Source organism: Hetaerina americana, unplaced genomic scaffold (assembly GCF_022747635.1).
Source record: "Hetaerina americana unplaced genomic scaffold, ioHetAmer1.1.p SCAF_8, whole genome shotgun sequence".
Lineage (NCBI taxonomy): Eukaryota > Metazoa > Arthropoda > Insecta > Odonata > Calopterygidae > Hetaerina > Hetaerina americana.
The window spans coordinates 70,525,204-70,548,795 of NW_027287427.1; the positions used below are offsets into that span (position 1 = coordinate 70,525,204).

The 23,592-nt window shown below is 37.9% G+C and overlaps 1 protein-coding gene across 2 annotated transcripts; it reads right to left on the bottom strand.

Annotated features, from left to right (window-relative positions):
• Positions 1-1,004: 1,004 nt before the first annotated feature.
• On the bottom strand, positions 1,005-11,990 carry LOC139697837 (protein ABHD18). 2 transcript variants are annotated; one of them, XM_071596695.1, is made up of 11 exons: positions 11,714-11,990; positions 11,412-11,511; positions 11,212-11,296; positions 10,685-10,864; positions 9,770-9,882; positions 9,534-9,672; positions 7,198-7,287; positions 7,023-7,124; positions 6,208-6,929; positions 3,375-3,488; positions 1,005-1,366 (listed from the first exon to the last, which is right to left on the bottom strand). In XM_071596695.1, exons 2-11 carry the CDS (start codon positions 11,501-11,503, stop codon positions 1,297-1,299), a joined length of 1,707 nt encoding a protein of 568 aa, XP_071452796.1. In that variant the 5' UTR covers positions 11,504-11,511; positions 11,714-11,990; the 3' UTR covers positions 1,005-1,296. The 2 variants fall into 2 exon arrangements, with proteins under 2 accessions (XP_071452796.1, XP_071452797.1); XM_071596696.1 differs by having other exon boundaries at positions 11,412-11,516.
• Between the last annotated feature and the right edge of the window lie 11,602 nt (positions 11,991-23,592).

Here is a 23,592-nt window from a genome sequence, read left to right on the forward strand (position 1 = left end):
TATGAGCAAACACACCACAATTATTGATGTTTTGGTGGAGGAATCCAGTATTTATAAACTTTGCAAGCATGCAACCAGTTTTACATATCAAGCTAACAAAACTATTCCAGTATGAAATGAACAGGGCGTGAACTATTGGCTATGAGTTTGTAATGTGTTCATCCAGTATGACTGGATTTGGTTGAATTTGGACTGATTTGCAAACTATCCATCATAAACCACCAATAATTAATCATCAACCACAGTAATCAAACAAGTAGATTGGGGAAGGGAAAGCTCACCTCATACTAAACCCCATATGGAATATGAAATTCATGTATCAAGGTAAGGGAGCCAGCTCCTTTCCTGGTCCCGATTATGGTTTCCAAGGAAGATGTAGTACCTTACAAATCACTCCAAGGGTGCCAAGAAAAATCACCCAGAATTGAACCAAAGCCCCCGAGACTTCTCTCGTTTCCCAAGGGGCCAGGGAGGCCCCACAGGATGTTAGTGAAGCCCATGGAGACATCTGGCTGGGATGACCCAAGAGGACGGCCATCTCTCCAAAGGTTTAATTCTAATATTCCGCATGTTTTAGGGCTTGAGCATGCTCCTTTGTGTCATAGGAGGAGGGGGAAGAGGGGATAACAAGGGGTGTGATCTAGAGACCATCAGGAAGGGTCGGGAGAGCCATTTGACCAGTACGTCCCGAAGCGGCGAGCATCCCTAAATGGGCCTTAGGCCATTACCTCCAAGATGGTGTGTTTCAGGAATGGCTTTTCCTATACACAGTAACCAATAGCCCAGTGCTCAGCCAACTGGATTGCCATATCCCTTATTAATCACATGAATAAATAAAATTGACAAATTACCCAGGTCAAATCGTTAGGTGATCTGGTGCCATCTTCATCACCGTGTTACTAAACAAAAGTTGAAAGACAAAACTTTCTCCCTCTTTCTATGCACAGAACTCACAACCAGTATTTGCCAAGATTAGATACATTATGTAGAATGACTTAAGTAAAAAAAATAAAAACTATTCAGTTTATATAAATATATTAAACACATTTTTACAGTCCAACATTGGTCATCTAAAGTCATCTGTACGCCTGTATATCCTTAAAACATTTACATGTATGTATACAAAAGGTGATCTACATCCATTCAATATTGACAAAAAATATATTTGTGAGAAGTGTACAGCAGTCAAGCAATGGCTCATGCCTTAGTCTTTCATTTTAAAATACATTACGCACTATCAATGCTATTCATTAATTAAATCAGGACCTTTTGACGATTTTAAATAACACCTCAAGGTCACCACTTGAGCTTGTTGACATTGTAGTATTTTCTTGCGGCTCTATCAAATGCATCCACAATTGCTGCTCTGAAATGAAAATAAAATAATTATAGCACAAGATTATCATAAATGTACATTTTGAAAAATAAACAAAACTATTTGATACAGCTCAACCTGGAAAAACTGTGCTATCAGATTCCTAAATAACTCAAAATTGGTTGAATTTCCAAGGCCAAGGCTGGAGCACATGTTATGAATTGAAGTTTTTAGCATATGTTCAAGCATTATTGAAGTTAATCAACATCTTAAAAATACATTTTTGATGGTCTACGACCACAACTATGTACTAATACCACCACATACTAATTACACTTACTAGCCCCACATTGTTTTCCTCTCCAGTTCTTTGCACCTTCAACCTGTTTTCATCGATAAACATAAAGGGATTATCCTCTTCTCTGCTTACCAAACACTCTGCCTCCTACTACATCTTTTAAATGGGTTGTAATGGAGTGGAGAAATTAATGTAACTCAATGTAGGACAGAAATTTGTTCATAAAAATTTCTGCTACCAAGATACTTTTAAAATTATCACTTATTACTGCTTTATTTGCGTTTCCTTGAAGCATCAAAAAAAGTTCACTTGCTCGAGGTTGCCGTTTGATAGGAGAATTAAGTCCTTATAGATAGTACTCTTGGTGAAGGTTACGAGATAATTTCCTAGGGTCCATTCCTTATATTTTCCCTTTACCATTTTAATTCCTGTAAGTGTTGATCCTTGAGTTTTATGCCTAAGAGACTCTTGACTGATTTTGCTACTGAGGACCAAAAGTCCTTAGTGCTTACACAGGATAGCAAGAGGTGGTCTCCGATGCCTTGTTCCTCGTGGCATTAAGAGTATATTGTGGTCTCAGTAATGCCTACCCTCTGCACAAACATTGTATCCGCTAATCGTCCGTGGGCCAACCACCAAGCGATCTCCCCATCCCTTCCAAAGGATGGGGAGGAGTGGAATGCTCGCCAGAGGATGATGGCTTCGTCGATTTCTCCTTTCAGGGGCCAGTTTCTACCCCCCTTTTCGTAAATTACTTCCAGGTAGGCATCTCTCTCTGTGATAGGGAATTTTTGTACCCACTTGCATCCCGTGCCTGTGTAGGAGACATCGCACAACAAGTAGGGTGGAGGCCACAGAATCACTCAAATTCATTTCATGGATTTTGTCTAGCATTTTGAAGGAATCACTTCCCCTGGACATTCCGCATGATGCTCATTATTTGTTCATATATGACCACATTTTAACTCATTTACCCAATTGCAAATAGTCTCAAACAGAGAAGCAGATGTGCCATGAGCTTCCCAAACTTGGATTTGATTTATTTTGGTGTTAAGCTTTTTTAAGTGTTTAACCATTGCACTAAACTCATTATTATAAATAAACATAAGTCTGTTACTTCAATCAACTATGGAAATGGAACCACATGACGGATAAATCTGAGACTTAAAAAGCAGTCTAGAGAAATATGAGGCTTACTAAAAGCTAGTCTTTTCCGATACTATTAGTATTAGGTCTTGGATTTTCTAGAGAAATATTGAACAACCCATGCACTATGTAATTCAACTTTTGAGATCATTGGGAAAGATGTTAATTAAACAATGTGATATCATTCAAAGGAGATTCATTAAAATTATGTTAAGCTCCTATACAAGCGAAGTAAGTTTCACTGAGACTTCAATTAAACTATGATAAGGGTTCAAAGGAAAACTGGTCTCAAAGAGATTACACTAAACTTTTGTTAAGGGGGAGGAGACTGATTTGATTCTGACATGAAAGGAATATTGACAATCCTTATCATTTTGGCATATTAGATAAAATGGTCAAATATCAGAAGCACTACTGAATTGAAAAATAATACTCACTTATTACATACCAAATCAAGAATCAATATACAGTCCTTTTGTTTTGAATAAAGCTAATTTTTTATCTAGAACATTTTAGTCGATACTGTAAATTATATTTTTCAACCTTTTCCGGCCAACTATATTATCCATAATTAGACGACTGCACATGGAGAAATATAAGCTAAATAGAACATACCTAAATGTGTGCTGATATAGAACATAGGCACTGATATGACCAGCATCTAAGTTCCGTACTTCTATTCCTGGCCAAATGTCTCTAAGATCAGTAACCCCTTCTTGAGGCACATACCTGTTTTAAAATAATAAACAGAAGAAAATTAGTGACAAATATAGCTGAAGTCTCAAAAAGAGAAATATTAAATTTTTTCCATTACCAATCAAAGAATACAGATGAAATATTTTTCCCTACTACTGCTAAATAATATATAATATTCTCTGTAACTGGATAATAAAAAAGAATACTGCCAGGGAAAAACATTACCACACTCAATGATATCCAAATGAATAAACAGGATGAAAATGCATCCTTTGACTATTAGGCAACCATTAACTAAGACACTGAGATAATCAGGAATACTCAACCACCAATTTTATTGAAACCATGTTAATATATGGCTTAGTGCTACAATTAAAATTCCAATTACATGCATATACTGCTATTATTTAACATAATTTGAAAGTGGTTACATTCAGGGCATTACCCAAAAGTTACTAACACATTTCCAAGCCTGATTATCAAATAATCAGCATCTAATATAAAGTTATGGAACTTATGTAATTGAATAATAACATAAAGTAAAACTCAATGGAAACTTACTTATTACGTCTCACAATCACAAATTAAGTCCATATACATACTGTTTCCCACATAACACCGGTTGTGTACTTTATAAGAATATATTTGTGTATGTCATTAGTTTGAAATGCCATACTCCAAAAATCTAAATAATACAAATAAAAATCCACGACCAGGCATGGCTTATATCTTCACTTCAATCAGGGGATGCCTTAAGAAAATTATAAGATGTACCTAACTAAAGATACGAGGACCCTGGAAATTTTTCTTGCGAAAAAAATAGAAATATGAATAGAAGTACATGACAGCTGGTGCATATTGTAAAATGAACTAAGATATGTTTTAGGAGTGCCACAAAGGATTTAACACAAATCCCGTAAATTGGTTGCATGCATTTACAATTATGGTGTTCCAATTTAAAAGATATTTTACTTTGCTAAACTAAGTAATCATTAAACTAAGATAAAAAAAGGGCCAGATCTAATGTCCTTATATAGGATAATGATTTTTTACCATGCATGTTATCTTTCTGAATAATTATACCACTATTGATAGAAATGAGCTCTTACGGCTAGTAATATTTAAAAAATGTGAAACTCCAATAGCCGTAAACAGTTTACCTTTCTAAACAAAGAAAAATTAAATTAGTTTTTAAATTAGTCTAATTTAATTTTTCTTTGTTTAGAAAGGTAAACTGTTTACGGCTATTGGAGTTTCACATTTTTTAAATAAAAATTATACCACTATTTGGTGAAAAAATAAAAACCAATGTATTGATTATACCCCGACATATTCAATAGAGCTATTTTCCTAAAGATGATTTGATTTATGGTTTTCAATTTTGACAATGCTGTAGTTTTAGTGAATGCCTTATTCATATAGCAATGGGATTTGCATTAATTTTTCATTTCGTTCACACTTAAGAATAAATCCTGCAATTGAGCACATTTACCGTTCAAATTTGTGAAGTACAGGGTCTTGGGAGTGTACATATACATACCTTTTGGTCAAGGGCTCAAGGAAGTAAAAACAACAGACACAGTTTTCACCCCAAAGGTCAGTTTTATAAGCAAGGGTTAGAGCTCTCCCAATACTAAGCCCAATGGCATGTGAAATTTACACATCAGGGTACAAAGTGGGCAGTTCCTTTGCCTGTACTACCTATGGTTTCCGAAGAAATTCTAGTATTAAAAAAATCACACACCCTGGGTGAAGCTGAGGCATGATTGGGAATTTAACCCTGGTCCTTGGGTCACTAGACCAACACCCTACCCCTTGAAAACAGTGCCCTCATCCTAAGGAACTGCGAGTGTAAAAAATAAATGCAACAAAAGAAACTTTGAGAGAGGGAAAAGATTTAAGCGCATACAAACGCTACAAGAAATCTTGGGAATGAAGAGATTGGCAGGGAATTGGGTAGTTTGGAAAGTCACCACAAACCTATACTAAGATCGATTATCTGTGATGACAATGTAAAATGCTCTTTTCCATGTTAGACTATTGATAGCATTACTAGACAGCATTTCCTACCACAGCAGCTTTTAGTCTCACTTTGGTGGACTTCTATTCTTGAACAAGAACAAAAAAATTAGCAAAACCCATGCAATAGAAGGAACAAAAAACCCTTACTAGTGAGCGTATGAGACCTGACAACTAATGATTTATCTTTGCAGAGCAATTGATTTCTGAATAAAATTTAGACCCAAAGAGTACATCAGAAAGAATGAAAATAAAAGGCCTGATATCAAACAAAAACAATCGAACGATTGAGTTCATTAGATTTGTTTTAGTTTCATAAGTTTATGGAAAATAAGAGTAATGAGCAGTTCCTATTTGGCATTTTTGGCTGACGTTACAACACAACCACAGTATTTTATTAAATCAAACAGTTCCCTGGGTAATATGCCAAAAAAGCCTAATTGACTATTTCATTGACAGAAATTACTCCAATGTTTTTTATCTCTGCATTTACTGGCATAGTGAAGTACTGTTAGTAGCTACAATACTTGCAACTAACTGAGTGTATGAGTAATCTATATATGTAATGCCCAGAAAAATCAGTGAAAAAAAGTAACGAAGGCAAAGTAAATGGGCTGAACAGGGGGAATATGGGAAGTAATGCCAAAAATGCTTTCCTTTACTGTATCAAATTATCCACCACCTAGATGAGTTAGATCTACACAAATAAGTCATTTGAAATTAAGATATGTACCCATCATCCTTTGCAGTGACTGCAATGATAAGATCCGTGTCAACTGGTACATCAAAGTTCTTCAGATGAGTGCACTCGTCCATTATTCCCCTCATAAACTGCAATGCTTCCCTCTTCACCAAGTCATCTTTGGCAGGTGCGTTTTGTGCTACTGATGATTTTCCATTCCCCCTCAGCAAGTTGGATTTTGACTCATGGAAACCAGCCAGAATATTTCTCGTTTTTATAAGCTTGGATGAGGAAATGATATCGAGGACGCTCCTCGTCGAACTCTTTAGTTTGCCACTCCCACTCTCTGACTGTAACTTCTCCTCCTCCAGAATAGACCGCCGCTGGAGGCTACCACTCTCCGCAGTAATGGAATGACCCCCCCCTCCAGCAGCTGCCCGCACTAAGTTCACTGTCGTTTGCTCCTTGGCCTCGGCGATTCTAGTCACAGACTCCCTGGAACCCACTTCAGTTCTATCCTTGAGAGTACAGTCCCTGCTTTCCATGTGCACTGAAGCCAAATCATTCATAACACCTTGTTCCGAGAACGGATTTAGAATGTTCATCCCAACAGCTGAACTCTGCACAGGCCGATCACCCACCACACTAGAACAATGACTAGTCGTGCTGTTAAAAGATTTGGACTTTAACTTCTCCTCCGTCCTCAGCTTCTCAATGTGGTCCATGCTTTCGGGGAAATTTTGCGCAAAATGCTGGCCTGCTTTAAATACTTCCTAAAAAAATCAGAATGGCAATGTGTTTTCATAACTAATGCATGATTATATAAAAAAATATTGCATCAAAGATCTGGGATGAAATAAACATACCTCTGGAAAGTAGAGCATTTTTTTAATCTCTTCCCTATACTTTCCATTGGAAAAATACTGGTCCATTAGCATATCCCAGTTGATGGCTCCACTCAGCACCCCCTAAAGAAAGACAAAGAAGGTTAGGCACTGCAACCTTTGTTGAAAAAAGTGAGATCAAAATTAAATGACTAACCTGTGTGAAAACTCCTGAAGCAGTAGACCATGATAAACAGGGTACCAAAACCAGAGGTTTGGGCCAGTTTGTTGCGGCTAAGGATGCCATCTGAAGATTGAAGCAACAAAGTGAATGTTACATGACCTTGCAAATTATCAGAGGGGCATACAGTAGCAAGTTTTTGGTCAACAGCCCTAATGGGACACTTAAAATTTGATCATGAAATCTGGGACACAATTTGGTTATATTTTTCAATTTTGATCTGTTCAAATGACTTTACCAAGTCATTTTGAGTAATACTATGTTCAGGGATTATGTGAGGTAAAAATGATCCATTACATAATATTTGTAGGAGAGCCATCTTTCACTTTTACCATAAACTCTTGATTATCCATGCTAATGGATGCATAATGAAAAACCGAGAATCAAAAAACATGGAAAATATGGTCATCAAAATAGTTTTTAAAAAAGTCACCATTATTAGGAGCAAATGAACTCTCCTTTTTTAATACTTGTGATTAACTTGAGTTTTTTAGCAATGGAAAGTACATTTTCTTCCGTTTTTAAGCCATTTTTATAAACTATAAACTATTTACGTGGAATAGCCAATTCCCTTCTTTCATCATGACAGATTTCCACCATGCTTTGCTTGAAACAGTGCCATTCTCCATCTCAGCCAAAATTTTGATGAACAACTTGGCCAAAATCTAAACGACTTCCCAATTAAATTACCAATCAAAATGCCTCTCTTCCTGACACTGCCCATCCTAACTCTCCATCCACCACTTGCACCTGAGCACTCGTTGAAATGTACAAGTTGCAGATAAGTCTCCTATCCTTCCTATCTAATCCTAATTCCAGCAATGCTTTCATTAACTCTAACAAACACTTTTCGAAATCCACAAAATAAATAAATCCTCATTGTATCCTACATCCCTTTCTATGAAAGACCTCATTCCTGCTACAGCAACACACATGCCTCTACCCTTCCTGAACCCAAATCAATCATTCCCTAAGTAATGATTCGCTTTGCTCTTCACCCTCTAATAGATGATACTGAGAACCACTTCAGCTGCATGCAAAATCAAACTTACTGCTCTGTATTCCTCAGTCCACAAAAGTTTTCCTCCCACGTTTTCCTAAACATTGAAGTAATTTTACAGTAATGTTGTGTATCCGCACAGCCTTATTGGAGTTCAATTGCCTTATGCCATTTCTATCCCTCCATTGAGTAAGCCTGGACCTGAACTATCCTCATCTAAATCATATCCTCTTTCTATGTCTAACCTTGCTAGCCTAGTCTTTACCATACAGTTCTCCTGTATAATCCTTCCACATTTCTTGGATCTTTTCTAGTTCAACTAATATCTGACTTGTCTTTCATTGTTTGCAATGATTTTACCTTCTCACTTCCGGACAGTGTTTTAACCTTCCTACATAGCGCACCTTCCTCAGCACAGTTTACATATCCATGCACCATGCTTCTTTTGCTCTATTTGTTACCTGCCTCAGTTTATTATTTAACTCTTTTTACCTCCTTTTATCTAACTCTGCATTTATATCCTTCCATTCCCTTCGTTTGTCTATCTTTCTAATCATCTCATCCATACTCCATGCTTTCCTTGTCCTTTTCCTGTAGTTTCATTTGTAGCTTTTCATAACACTTTTATGATATCTTCCAATTTTTCCTCTCGTTCCCTGTCATCAATCACGATTTTCTCTAAATCCCTCGGCAGGAGACAGGATTTGATCATAACACATCCTTGTTTTAGAAACAAAAAAACATAAATATAGATGGAAAATACCAGTGGATACAGCTCAAACTCAGATCACATTTAGTAATAAAGACATGAAGTGCCCGATTCAAATAAATATATCTGGGAAGACAGTTTGCATTGGCTTTTCTATATGGTGTAAAATTACCTCAGCTATAGCCCAGCTTTGCCAGAGTTGTGAGGGCAGAGTGAAAGACCTATCTTTCACCCCCAAATATTCTTTCCCAAAAGATACAAAGGTGCCTACAACATTGTACCAAGTTAAAGTAGCACATTCATGCCTTTCCGACAGAAAAATTAATGTTAACAGGCGTACCACCATTAGATGCACGAAAAGTCGAATATAACTGTGTGCACTATTGCTGAATGATGAATCGGCTTTACTGCATGTTTCAAACTTTTGAAAAGACTAAAGCTCACCCTAAGCCCCCAAGTTTCAATGATGGCATATAAACAACAATTTTCATACAGTGCCTGTGGAAAACAATTGAAGTTGAATGGCATGCACAATCAATAAAAGTAAGTAAAACAATTCAAGAAAAAACTTGAGCAAAAAAAGAAAACATATGAAAAACTTACATGCCCACCCATGGATATTCCAGTGATACCCAGAGGCCCAAACCCCAATTTCTCGCACCAATGAAACAGCACCAGAGATTCCAGGATTAGACAACCACCCATCACAAAGATATCAGACACATTGTGCAGATTTGAACGTCTGAAATATTCAGAAGGTTTCCCAAAAACGAACTTGAAATTTATAAATACGAAATGGATAAAGTAATGACATATTTCTGAGCTGGTGGGCCACTTACACTTGGTCCTTGGGTTTCCTCAAGCCATAAAATGGATTCTCTACCAGTATTGACCCGATTCCAGCTTCTTTCAGCAAAGGTTTGGCCATCAAGTTTCTTCTTCTCCAAAAATACTGAAAGTCAACCAGAGAGAACCAGGAGTTTTTTTAGAAAAAATATACTTTTATGCCATGAGTTGTGGATTTGTTTGCTTATTCCTCAATGAACATTCTGTATGTTACCATTTGGCACGTTTTTAAATCCTGCTGTTCTCCATCAATCCATTTCTATATTCATGGCAGCTCTTACTATTCTAATAAGGCATTCGATTTAACAATTACATTACTAAGATGGTATATTGGTTGCTGGTACTGCATTCTATTCCCAAAATTGCAATTTTAAATTGAAAATTCTCAATAGAATGCATGCAATTAACATTAAGATTACAAGAAGGTGGTATTTTAAGCACTTCTTGAGTTTAAAATATGAAACGGATGTGTTTTAGACAGCGATTGGGATTGTGAAATCATACATGCAGTACCATTTCAGCTAGGCTTAAAAAAACTAGGCAGGGAGGGCCAAAATGAAGATGAAAGGGGTAACATTGAAATAAAGAAAGAATGTGGAAATCCTGGAGGAAAGCAAATCACAATAGCTGAGCTGGTAAGCCCAGCTGATTGGTTGCACTTTCATGCACAGCATATAACCAACATTTTCCAAATATTACCCATGAAAACAAATCTAATATATCATTTAGTTTTGTGATATTGTAAATCATTCTCATACAATACCAAGTTAACATTTAGCCTATGAAACTCACACATCAAAGACCATGTCACTCAAAAACTTCAAATTTCCGCGATTTTCATTAAACATCATATTTATAGAAAAAATTTGATATTATAAAAAATCAACATCAAATCATGCTTCACTCACATGATCTCCCGTTCCGGCCAGATGGAGACAAACAGGTTTGAGGTTAGTACGCCATTTTTTTGGCAACAGCATCTGGAAATATACTGTTTCGGCTTCATGTGGAACAAGACCCGGCATATGCATTGCAAATGGGGAATGAAACTCTCCCTCCAGAATCTGACAATCAGACCATTCCTCTTTCTGTAAGAGGTAATTAGGGAACTTAAATAAAGGACATTGTAACAAAATTAACATGAATACATATGACTCATTTATTGATATTCAAGGAGCATCAAAGAAATTGTAAGTGGAATGCCTTTAACTTGAAATAATTTATCGGTAAGAAGAAAATAAAGTAGAAAATTATTGGAAAATGAAAAATGTTTACACTTAATTAAAAATTGGATTTCAAAAATGATTACAATAGTGACAAAGCAGTTTAAATATGATAGGAAAACATTCAAGAATTAACTTTAAGCAATTAAATGGCGAAAACATGATCAATGCAGGAGAATATATGAAATTATTGGCTTAGGTGAGCGCTTTACCTTGACAATTTTTACAGGATAGTCTTTAGGGACCAGATCCTGGCAAGACTCCCTCTTTGACATAATTTTCCTGAATTCAAATAGCCTGAAAGTTGAGAACAAAACAGAAAGGTGACGAACTTCAAAACATACAACGTTCAATTTGTTTATTCAAATTAATTCAAAAACCCATTGAAGGTGAAAATTCAGCATTTGCTTACCTTTTCAAGTTCTCTGGCTTTCCCCAACCCTTGCTAAAGAATTTGGACATCAGCATGCCACGATAAACTTGATCCAGCCTACTCACAGGCATCTTGAATACTACATTAAACATTAATTATAATCACTTTAGAAATACAGGAAATGAAATTCAAGGGCATGTTGCTCAGCACGTCATAGTCGTGCGTTATCTAAACCGGTAACGTACGACTTTACGAGCTTAATTTGAGCGATTTGCTTAAACGCTCTGCCAACAATCCCAGTCACTGCCCAATCCCATAGTTATAGGCTTACAATAACTCACCTGTATAGTTATTTCGCTGATAGCAAATTTTGATCTTCCCTCATTCGATGTCTTAACTATTTGAACACACTCTGTCTTGGATTTAATGCCATATGAACCTAAATGGCAACACAAATAAGCACTTGTACGTGTAACAGACAAATTTTATAATTATAAGTAAAATAAAACGGAGGTCATTTCATGTCGCTAATAATGCCCAAGAAACCCTTTCTCCCTCCATGTCTTCGCGCAGATAACTGACTAGTTACTAGCGGGAATGTGTGGGTTTCATGGCGTGATGCGTGACGTCAGTCACGTAAACATTCACTACGACTTTAAGCATTGCTGCGATTAATTAATCACATTTACTCAACTTTAGATATCAGATAAAATTAAATGTGGACGCATTCACCAGTTCATAAATTTAATCCACCAGCAAAGCTCTACCACGGTGTGAATGTTGAAAATTCGCATTGATCGCAGGTTTGGCCGTCATAATTTTCATCACAATATTATGCTTGCATGCTATTCAGGCATGGAAACCGTCTTGTTGCGAAGCAAAAAGAAGGTAAATAAATAAAATACATCTTCCCATCAGGTTCGGATTCATCTATAACTATTATTTCCAAACGAGTTTTCTGCACTACATACTATATTTATGAGTCTTAAAAATTAGCGCGAGTTTTAAATTTGTTTTGACACCTAATTACGTGTTTTCGATATCGTTACCGCAACCTCATGTGATCAGCTCAAATTCATAGAATATATTTCTTTCAATCAATTTTTTATAATAGTATCAAAATTTCTATACAAACTTAAGTTTTAAATCACGAACGAAAACTCGATGTTAATGATTAATGTATTTTTTCCTTATCAAGGGGCCCCGGTTCATAGGCTGAATAAGTTATATACGCAAGCACCCAATTGATTATTGTAGAGTGGTCGAGGGTGAACCTTGGAGAGGGGGACCATAATGTTTGTATTTCCTGACCATGATTTTGACCGGGATAAAGGTAGGGGGAGAGGATGGACTCCAGTCAGTATTATAATATAATAGTTTTTTATAACATTTATTTAATTTTTGTTATATAATATGTTTACGCAATTAATTAGATCCAAGCAAATGTTGAAAATTTATTATGGAAGCTGGAGGAGAGATTACAACCCCTTCGATTCCTATCTCCTGATTCAGCCACTGGAAAGCAATTACTGGAAAATGAATGACAGGAACAAAGAAAAAATATGTGATAAAGAAATTCATAATTTTAACTTTTATTGTTACTCTAGTTTTGGAAGCATCAGCAGAAAATTAAATGAAAGTACACAATAAAATAATGAGATTTTACAGTGGCAGGATAGCGACTTTATATATTAGACTAATTAACTCTAAACAAATAAACTTAGTATATTTTCACGCAAAAAACTTGTTTAAACTACTGGTAGTTTGACGCAATGAAGACATCATCAGGTCTTTTTATGAAAAAATACTGAGTTTATTTAATCGCTCACCATGAATTATCCCTAAGTAGAGCCTCAAACCATCGAATTGAAAAGAGTATTTGAGGATTAAGGAAAAGAAACAGTTAATTTACTTAGCAATTTTTAGCAAATCTAAAAGGTCCAAAATACAGGGTTCGTCCGGAAAATAAGTGTACTGATTTTTTCCCGCCGCTCCAGGCGCGCCCAGCACCGCTCTGACGGGCTGCGATTGGAGGGGGGTATGTTGGCAAGCGACGCTGAAAAAGGCAGTCGGCTCTGAGCTGTGGTGTAGTGAGGAGCTCTGTTAACACGAACCTCCACGCTCGACCCACGCCACGGAACGCGATGCCGAAGTTTTTGGAGCAGCGTTATTCCATCAAATTTGCGGTAAAGCTTGGGAAATCGTCTACCGAAACTGTCGGTATGATTAACCAGGCTTACGGGGAGTCAGCCATGTCCATAAACATGATCTTTCGGTGGCACAAGATGTTCGTGGAGGGCAGAGAAGAGGTCGACGACGAACCACGGCCTGGACGCCCATCAACGACACTCACCGACGAAAATGTGCGAAAAGTTCGCGATGTACTGAACTCTGATCGTCGTCTTAGTGTTCGGATGATAGCAGGGCAGTGTAATGTGCCAAAAACAATAGTGCACGAGATTATTAGGCACCAATTACAGATGCGAAAAATTTGTGCAAAGTTGGTGCCGAAAGTGCTCAGTGATGATCAAAGACTCAATCGTTTGGAAATCGCGACACAACTTGCGGATCACTGCAAAAATGATCCACATTTTTTAGAGAACGTTGTTTCGGGTGACGAGACGTGGATCTTTGAGTACAACCCGGAGTCGAAGAGACAAAGTGCGGAGTGGCACACCCCATCATCACCCCGTCAAAAGAAAGCTCGCATGAGCAAATCTCGGATCAAGGCGATGCTCATTGTCTCTTTTGACAAAAGGGGCAGCAAAAAATGCAATACAACGAAAAGAATCACTATACCTATAATTCGTAATAATGCTTTTTTTTGAAATATGAAAGTAATTGAACCGCCCGAAAAAATTTGAATATTCTTTCAAGCAAAGAAAAGAACAAGCGATCGTCATTTCGACTTCGGTTTCAAAATATATATATATAAAGGAGAGTGTTTGTTTGTATGTATGTAATTTGTTTACTTTTTTGCTGTCATAGAAACAGCATTTTCCCAACTATGCCAGCAGGATACTTTTGCAAGAACACTATTGTATTCAGAATTGCCGAGATATTATACGTGGAATACATCAAGGAAAGTCTTTTGTAGAAGAAAAATGGGCAACTTTGATCCTGAGAATAATCTATATATATATAAAGGAGAGTGTTTGTTTGTATGTATGTAATTTGTTTACTTTTTTGCTGTCATAGAAACAGCATTTTCCCAACTATGCCAGCAGGATACTTTTGCAAGAACACTATTGTATTCAGAATTGCCGAGATATTATACGTGGAATACATCAAGGAAAGTCTTTTGTAGAAGAAAAATGGGCAACTTTGATCCTGAGAATAATCTATATATATAAAGGAGAGTGTTTGTTTGTATGTATGTAATTTGTTTACTTTTTTGCTGTCATAGAAACAGCATTTTCCCAACTATGCCAGCAGGATACTTTTGCAAGAACACTATTGTATTCAGAATTGCCGAGATATTATACGTGGAATACATCAAGGAAAGTCTTTTGTAGAAGAAAATGGGCAACTTTGATCCTGAGAATAATATTTATTCATGTGACGCATTGGGCCGAGTCTACACAGTCCATCCTAACAACGCTGAATGTTATTTGTTAAGAATGCTTCTACATACCATTAGAGGACCTCGCTCATTTGCAGAATTAAGAGCGGTAAACGGAGAAATATGTGAGACATTCAGAGAAGCTTGCCAGAATTTAGGGTTGCTAGAAGGAGATCAACACTGGGATGACTCATTGCGAGAGGCCAGTTTGATTTCTCTTCCAGGACAAATCCGAATTTTGTTTGCCATCATAATAACCTCCTGTAATCCATCTAACCCAAAAACAATATGGGAAAAATATAAAGAATCAATGAGTGAGGATATACTGGCTAAAGTTCGAAGTGAAAATCCTACATTGGATATTACGTTTAACTCCGACATTTTAAATAAAACTTTGATTATTTTGGTGGAAAAGTGTATCACCATGGTTAACAAGACTTTAGTGGAACTCGGTCTTTTTGCACCTGTACAAGATTAACAGGGTGTATTTTATCCAGATTATATACGTGAAACTAGCTACAATGTCTTAGACTTAGAAGCATACATCGCGGATAAAAAGCCACTTCTTAATGAAGATCAGAAATTCGCGTACGAAACAATAATGGATCAAGTAGATAAACAAGAAGGAGGTATCATTTTTCTTGACGCTGCTGGTGGCACGGGAAAAACATTTTTAATTAATTTAGTTCTCGCTGAAATCAGGGTTCATGGAGAAATTGCTCTAGCCGTTGCATCTTCAGGTATTGCAGCGACATTAATGGAAGGAGGAAGACCAGCCCACTCTGCCCTTAAGTTTCCACTTAATATTTCCCGACAAGAAAATCCCACATGTCATATAAATAAAACAAGCGGCCAGGCACAAGTTCTTATAGAATGTAAATTGATAGTATGGGATGAGTGTACGATGGCTCATAAGAAATCTCTTGAGGCCCTCAACGCAACACTTCAAGATCTCAGAGGAAACTGCAGTTTAATGGGAGGAGCTCTGGTACTCCTGTATGGAGGCTTCCATCAAACTCTGCCTGTCATTCCAAAATCGACTCCAGCCGATGAAATTTATGCCTGTTTAAAACATTCTGTTCTATGGAATCATGTCCAAGAAATTAGCCTCAAACAAAACATGCGAATCCTCTTAAGAGATGGGAATGCTCAAAATTTTGCAAATAAACTTTTGGAGATTGGAGAAGATAGATTAGTTATTGAAGCATCTGGTATGATAAAATTGTCATCAGATTTATGTGTATCGGTGAAAACTGTCCGCGATATGATACAAGCAGTCTATCCTAATGTTAATCAAAATTATAAAAATTTAGAATGGTTGCGAGAAAGAGCCATTCTTGCTCCTAAGAACGATGATGTTAATGAAATTAACAAGGAGATACTAGCCATGCTGCCAGGAGACGTGATTGAATATAAATCGGTTGATACCGTAGTGGATGCTGACGAAGCCGTCAATTATCCCACGGAATTCCTAAATTCACTTGATCCAGCTGGATTGCCACAACATCGCCTTATACTTAAAGTAGGATCTCCAATCATTTTATTGCGAAATTTAGATCCACCAAAACTCTGCAATGGGACACGATTGTGTGTGACAAAATTAATGAAAAATATAATCCAGGCAGTCATTTTAACTGGAAAAGGAAAAGGTGAAATAATTTTTATCCTACGGATACCTCTAATCCCAACTGATCTTCCCATCAACTTTAAAAGATTACAGTTTCCAGTCCGGGTACCTTTTTTAATTACCATTAATAAATCACAGGGAAGGTCTTTAAAGTTTTGTGGTGTTGATCTAAGATCGCCATGTTTTAGCCACGGGCAACTTTATGTTGCTTGCTCCAGAGTAGGTTCGCCTAAAAATTTATATATTCTTTCTCCTGGATATGAAACAAAAAATGTAGTTTATAAACAGGTGTTAAATAAAAAAGATTATTAAATTTGTATGAAGTAGTGTATTATTGTACTTTATAATTTTTTGTTTTTATTTATGTAGGATATTTATATTACTGTTTCTCCCTAACCCGTGCAAAGCCGGGTATTCAGCTAGTGTGTCACTAAGTATTAAAGAAGGAATTCAGTCTCCCGCGTATCATAAACCTCTTCGTTTATCCTTATTTCTATCCAGATCACTTTTAATTAAGTTTCAAGAACAATTATCAAAAGTCTACAGCCAGTCTACGTTCTTTCTCTTTCCTTAGAGCAAAAGTTTCCAGTTAAGGTTGCATGATAATGGCCTCACTATCTTTGCTTTTTTCCGTTACTTGCTCTTCAATACCACTCTCTTACTTACACAAAATCTCCCTTTTTCCTTACTCCATCCACTCCAATTCTCCTGCGTGTCGCGTACATCGGGTTCGTCCGGAAAATAAGTGTACTGAGCTCAGGAAAAAAATGTATTACACTTTTACATATCTTAAGCTAATATTCCTCAAAATAGGACCCTTGTGAGTCGATATACTTGTTACAGCGGCGTTCCCATTCCTGGAACGCCCCCGCGAAGGCATCAACGGGAACCTCTCGAAGACTCGTCGTCGACCTCTTCTCTGCCCTCCACGAACATCTTGTGCCACCGAAAGATCTGTTTCTGGACATGGCTGACTCCCCGTAAGCCTGGTTAATCATACCGACAGTTTCGGTAGACGATTTCCCAAGCTTTACCACAAATTTGATGGAATAACGCTGCTCCAAAAACTTCGGCATCGCGTTCCGTGACGTGGGTCGAAGCGTGGAGGTTTGCGTTAACAGAGCTCCTCACTACACCACAGCTCAGAGCCGACTGCCTTTTTCAGCATCGCTTGCCAACATACCCCCCTCCAATCGCAGCCCGTCAGAGCGGTGCTAGGCGCGCCTGGAGCGGCGGGAAAAAAATCAGTACACTTATTTTCCGGACGAACCCTGTATACCAGGTTTAAGTCAACGAACTCTCCTTCCATTTATGGAAAACTTTATAAAAGGTAGAATTCTATCCAAAATCCTCACGGAATTCAGCCTCTGTATAAAGTGTTGCGTGCTTGTAAATGGAGCGTGGGTAAAATGGAATGTAATAATTATGAATAAATTTATATCAGTGAGATAGCATGTGGCATTAGTGGACTTAGAAATTGAACTTTACTTGGAAATACTTTCTCACCTTTGGTTCTATCGAGTGGAACAAGACCAAAATTGCCGAAAGAATTTTAGAATCCTATCTTTAAATCATGGAACAATTGCAAAAGTTATGGGTAAAAAACAATTATATAATTGGGCGCGTTTTGTGTGTTATCAAAATATTAAGGCAGTAATATCAATCTAAATACATCTAGAAGCCTGATAATCGCGTGGGTTCGATTACTGACGGGAGCGCTCGTGTCTAATTCCAGATAACTCGGGAAATCCTGAACTTTACCCCATCTGTGACTTTTAGGCCGTATGTTTTCATGGGGAGCCGCAGACGGCACAGTGAGAACTTGCTCTCCTGCTCTGAATGTCATAAACTTCATGCATTAACATTTATACCGTCACCAAGTCATGTTCAGATCTATCACTGCCTGAGGTATATATAGAAGATCACTTTTTGTTCCTACTTATTTGGTGTTTATCTTAAGCTCAATAGTGCGTGTATTACGTATCCCAGCTTCCTATGTAAAATTGACTAGTGCCATTGATTTGGCCGGGGCACTGGGTCATCAGCAGCCGTTTCAGGTTGAAACATATTAAATTTGCTTACGACGCTATATAGGTGACAAGCAACATTGAATTGATATTTTGCTTTTGCCTCAGCAAATCCTCTACCGAGGCCCAGGTAGTACTCAAGAGAGATATAGAGAGTTTCCTCTTGCCATTAGTAAAGCCAGAAGAGAGTTTTACATCTTTATTAGAGGGACACCTTTAATTTAAAAAAGTTAACCTAAAGTTCCAGCTACTGCTCTGGGGAAAGTACAGGCTAACACCATCATCTTTACGTATTCTATGGCACAAATATAATAAGTTAAGGAGTGAATTTCCTCCTATCCGGTCTCAATTTGCTCGGAGGTTGAACTATAAAAGTTGCGAGCGCAAGTCACATATTGCACATTCCAGCATTCTAAGCCATGGGATCTTCGGGGAAATCTATTAACGAAGAAGAGGTTTTTCGCGTTGCTTGCGCTGAGAAAGAAGATTGGGATAGAGGGTGATGACAGAAATCTCAGGCTTCATTTATAAACATATTTGGCCATGTGATAGTGGTGACTGGGTACCAAAATTAATATTAAATTCAATAGGATCGAGTGCATTCTAGTGCACCATTGATAATACTTGTAAAATCGTTATGCTGTTATGAAAAAAACGCTACCCAATACGTTGAATATATTTGATTCTTCAATTTGTCTTGAAATTATATTTTTCTTAAGCTTCAAGGTCATTCACCCACTGGCTAATTCAAGCAAGGGTTTGGGCCCCATGAGGAGTGGGATTAAAAGGAATATGTTGAATCACTCTAATTAATTCTGCCATTTTCTGGAAATTTGAGCCTTGAAATGTATTGTAAAAACCGTCGGTTCATTGAAACTAAAATTCGTTATTTCACTCCCAGATTGTTGCAAAAATACAAGTATGTATAGCACCGGATGCGCTTTCAAATTAATTGAAAGGGTGCTAGGCAGAGGCGAAAAGGGTGCCAAATATAGCGCTCAGAGCGCTGAATTGGCAACACCGGGCGGTCCGCCCGTGCCGCGGATCGCGCGTGCGCTGAGGTGATGCTGAAACGGTGTTGACATGGCGACCGTAAATGCGGAACGGGAGCTTATATATTTTTTCATCCTTCTTCCTTCCTCCCTCCCCCCGAAGGCACCCATCTTTGGACCAGGGCACGTGCTCAGGAACGTCCGCAAAGGGTTTCCGAGGAGGGGCCATGTGGCACACCTTTTAAAAGCGGCATCGTAAAAATCCAAGGCCCTCTCTCTTTCAGGAGAAGGATGCTCCCGACGTCACTTCTCCTCATAGTCATCTCGGTTACCCTTTCCTCGTTCATCCTTTTCCCAATCCAGTTCCTACAACCGGCAGGCCTTCGCAGGCCAATTGCTTCAACACAATCCTCAATATTTGTCGTCCCATGTGCGGAATAAAGCAATCTTTCATTGGGTCTGTAGCTTACGGCTCAAATTTTTATAATTCAATTATTAAAAAGCTTTATAAGCCTTTATAAATTCTTCACAATTTATTTCGGTGGATGAGAGTCAAATCGATAAATTTGTAGATACGAGGAAAAGTGAATGGTTTAAGAGGAAGAGACAGCCGTAGGAATTCATGAGCAAATGTACACAGAGAGATTCTCAAGATAAGGGCCATTACGATCTTCATGAACAGAAGAGCATTCATAAAACAATGTGCGAATGTGGCGGAGACGAATGATGTGTGCAAAGAGGGGGCAATATAAAGAAATTTCTGGGGTATCACTTCTGTTTTTTCTCAAAGAGTAAGACTTTTTTAAAAAGAACAATGTACATGAATAGTAGTACCCACTCCGTATTCCTCTGAAAGTCGCTAAGGAACGACTTTCGCTATAACCCAGTTCCCACTCTTAGGTTTTTCTTCTTACTGTAATTTATATACTATCTGTTAATATGATATAATTGGGCCTAATCCGTGCACAACAATCTTAAAATGAGGGAGAATAGTTAATTTTTCTACTGTGTATTTCCCAAATGACGCATTTGAAGATATTATTAAACTTATCTCTCGTGTAGTTCCTTGAGATCGGGGTTAATTTTCGACTTTTCGCCTACGGTAATGGCGTAATGTATACTATATGCATGCATATAAGGTAACGTCTTGCCGGTGCTTCGACGGGGTTTGACCACTCTTCCACATCCCAATGTTCCCCCCACCTTGCCCATGCACCAGCCCATTCGTCTCTGCCACCCAGAGTAATGTTTATTTACGCGACCACTTTATTGCTTACTTTCTTCCTTTATCCCAAGTTCTTGTCGGAGGGTGGGCCATTCCTTCCTTTCCCTTTCCTTGAATGACCCCGAGATGTGTACGCGAGCGGTTCATTTCCGCTCTTGTTTAGTTTGTCCAAATACCAACAGTAGGAGGCACGTGCTTTGTTGCCCTTCCGGTCGGTACAGTATGATAGCTCTCTCCCGGATGCGTCCCATTTTCGAATTATTCCAAGTACCTCACCACGGAAAGTTGCGATCCATAACATTCGAGTGAAAATGTATCATCTACTTGTTGCCGATTTCTAACCTAACTTCCCTTGATTTGGGCAGTTTAATATGACTTAAGGAGCAGGGATAGCGACCGCTATTTTGATAATTTTTTGTATGGACTTAGTAGATATGAATGATTTGAGGGTATCGATATATCAATATACATTATATATACAATATAGATACAGTACTACACCTGAATGTACAAATAAACTGTTGAAAAATGGGATTGAGATTCTGCTTTGTTATCCTCCTGCTACGTCTTACCGTTCATTCCTTCATGGAGGACATGCATCGAAGCGGGGTTCAATTACCCCCGAAACGTTCATTTGGTCAAAGGCTCTGTCATCTCAATCCATAAGAACCAATGCAGCGGACACAATCTGGGAAATACACCAAGATCCGTTGGTGCTCGCGCGATTGGGCATTGAAAATGGGGTGAATGCATATCAATTCATGCAAAAAAGAATTAATCGGAGTCTCGACGAACAATGGGGCGTTGCTATGATTTTCAAAGAATTTTACTTGTCCTTTCGTTCATACAAAAGTTGAAAGACACACATGCCATTTACACTACTACCATGAAAAACTATGGCCCATAAAAATCTCACAGGCGCAGCAACGACTATATTCCGGAGGTTCATATACCCGGAGAGTGTTCTTATTCCCTTCTAGTAAAAATTCTACGACACCCACGGGGAAGGTGATATGAGATTTTGAAGACCACGATGGTGGCCGTCTCCACGTGCGGAGGCCCCGTGAACTGCACACACCGCCAATCTCACGGGTCTTTAGTCCCGCCCTCGTCCGTCTGGGCTCTGGCGTCGATTTCCGACCGTGGACCGTGGTTGGGCAGGATGTCTTGTGATGTGCTCCTCCCCAGCCTGGAAGGAAGAGAAATGAGGTGAAAAGTTGCTTAAATGAACCCGATGGTACTCGGTCGGGTAAAAGTGGTCAGTTTGAAGTGGCTATTTTCCTGGCCAATTAGGAAGTGTGTCCTTAAATGACATAGAAATAGCCTTGAGGAATGAGAAGGTCCCTCCAGGGACTGTATGATGAGTTATACTTTGGAGAAAGAGATCGAGGATGTTGTTACATAGCAAGCGTCTTCAGGAGCAGGGAAATTGTCAGGAATTTTGAGAGTCAAGCGTCCATTTTGAACCCACTAATGGATGAGAGGCATGATGTTCTAAATGTCCGGCAGCAAGTTTACTTCATCCAGCAAAGAAGGTAGGCGCATGTGGCTGATTATAGTTACTAGTTTAATGTTTATGAAGTCACTGGACAAGTGGAGAAAGAGAAAACAGAAAAGTTAGCTGAATATTTTGGTATCGAGCGCTTTGCTTGTTTTAGCAATCCTAAAACACATTTGGGATTAAGTACAAAACGAAGACGAAACGGAATAAAAAACGTCCATAGAATTATGAAAAATGCACAAATGGAGGAAAAAAGAGAGGATGAGAAATATTTGGCTCTGTTATTGTCCATAGTGTACTTATATGTACAATAAAGATTTCGCACCTTGCAATTGAATTCATTCTGACCGAATACCGGACCTTGTGGGACACTCGTAAAGACTTTTCTAGCACTTTTTCCCGGGCTTATTTTTTAATGCTCCAATACAATAATATATATGAGAAATATGAGAAAACACATGAGAAAGAAGATTACAGTGACTGTCACGAACTGTTTATGACAGTTTTTACGCTTGCGTCATTTAATTGGTGTGTGCAGAAAATTACTTAATATTTTCCAAAGAGCGTCAGAGACTCAATAATTTCTACAATGACCGAAAATGCCAAATATTCCGAAAAAAATTTTAAAGCATTGTTTATTAAACATTATTGTATAACTCTAAGGACATATTTTTTTACCTCCGATGGGAACGGCTTGAAGGATTTGCACGAGTAATAATTTACCTCATTCCTAGGCGTCGAAGATTCAAAATGTGCAAATTATGTAACAAGGGCGTTCACGATTTACGTCACGTAAATTACAATGAATATGTAGCACGATGTTTTAAACCTTAATTGCTTTAAAAATATGCCATTGTTTCAGATTAATTTTGAAATTAAAGATCTTTAAATATGGGAAAATATTAACGTTCATGAACGTGTATTACGTTTCCAAAAGCGCCTACATGCGATTTGTACCGTGTATCTCAACTGGCTCTTATGGGAAGTAACGTGGATATACTCTGTACTCAAAAGTATTTCTTGAATTTCAGGACATTGGTGTGGATGATTGCACATTGCATGAAACATATGGAAATCCATGGTGGATATGAATTGTGCATACAGAGGTAGCTTCTTCTTTCAGGAAAGAGGCGGTAACTTGCACATTGAAAGGTATAAAAGTCGAGGTATGCTGATGATCAAGCTTTAGTTTGTCTTTTATTTAAGTGGTTACAGGCATTGTTTAGTGCGTTACAAAATCAGTGTGGTAGGTAGGGATGAGAAGAAGTGTAAACAAAACGAATGCT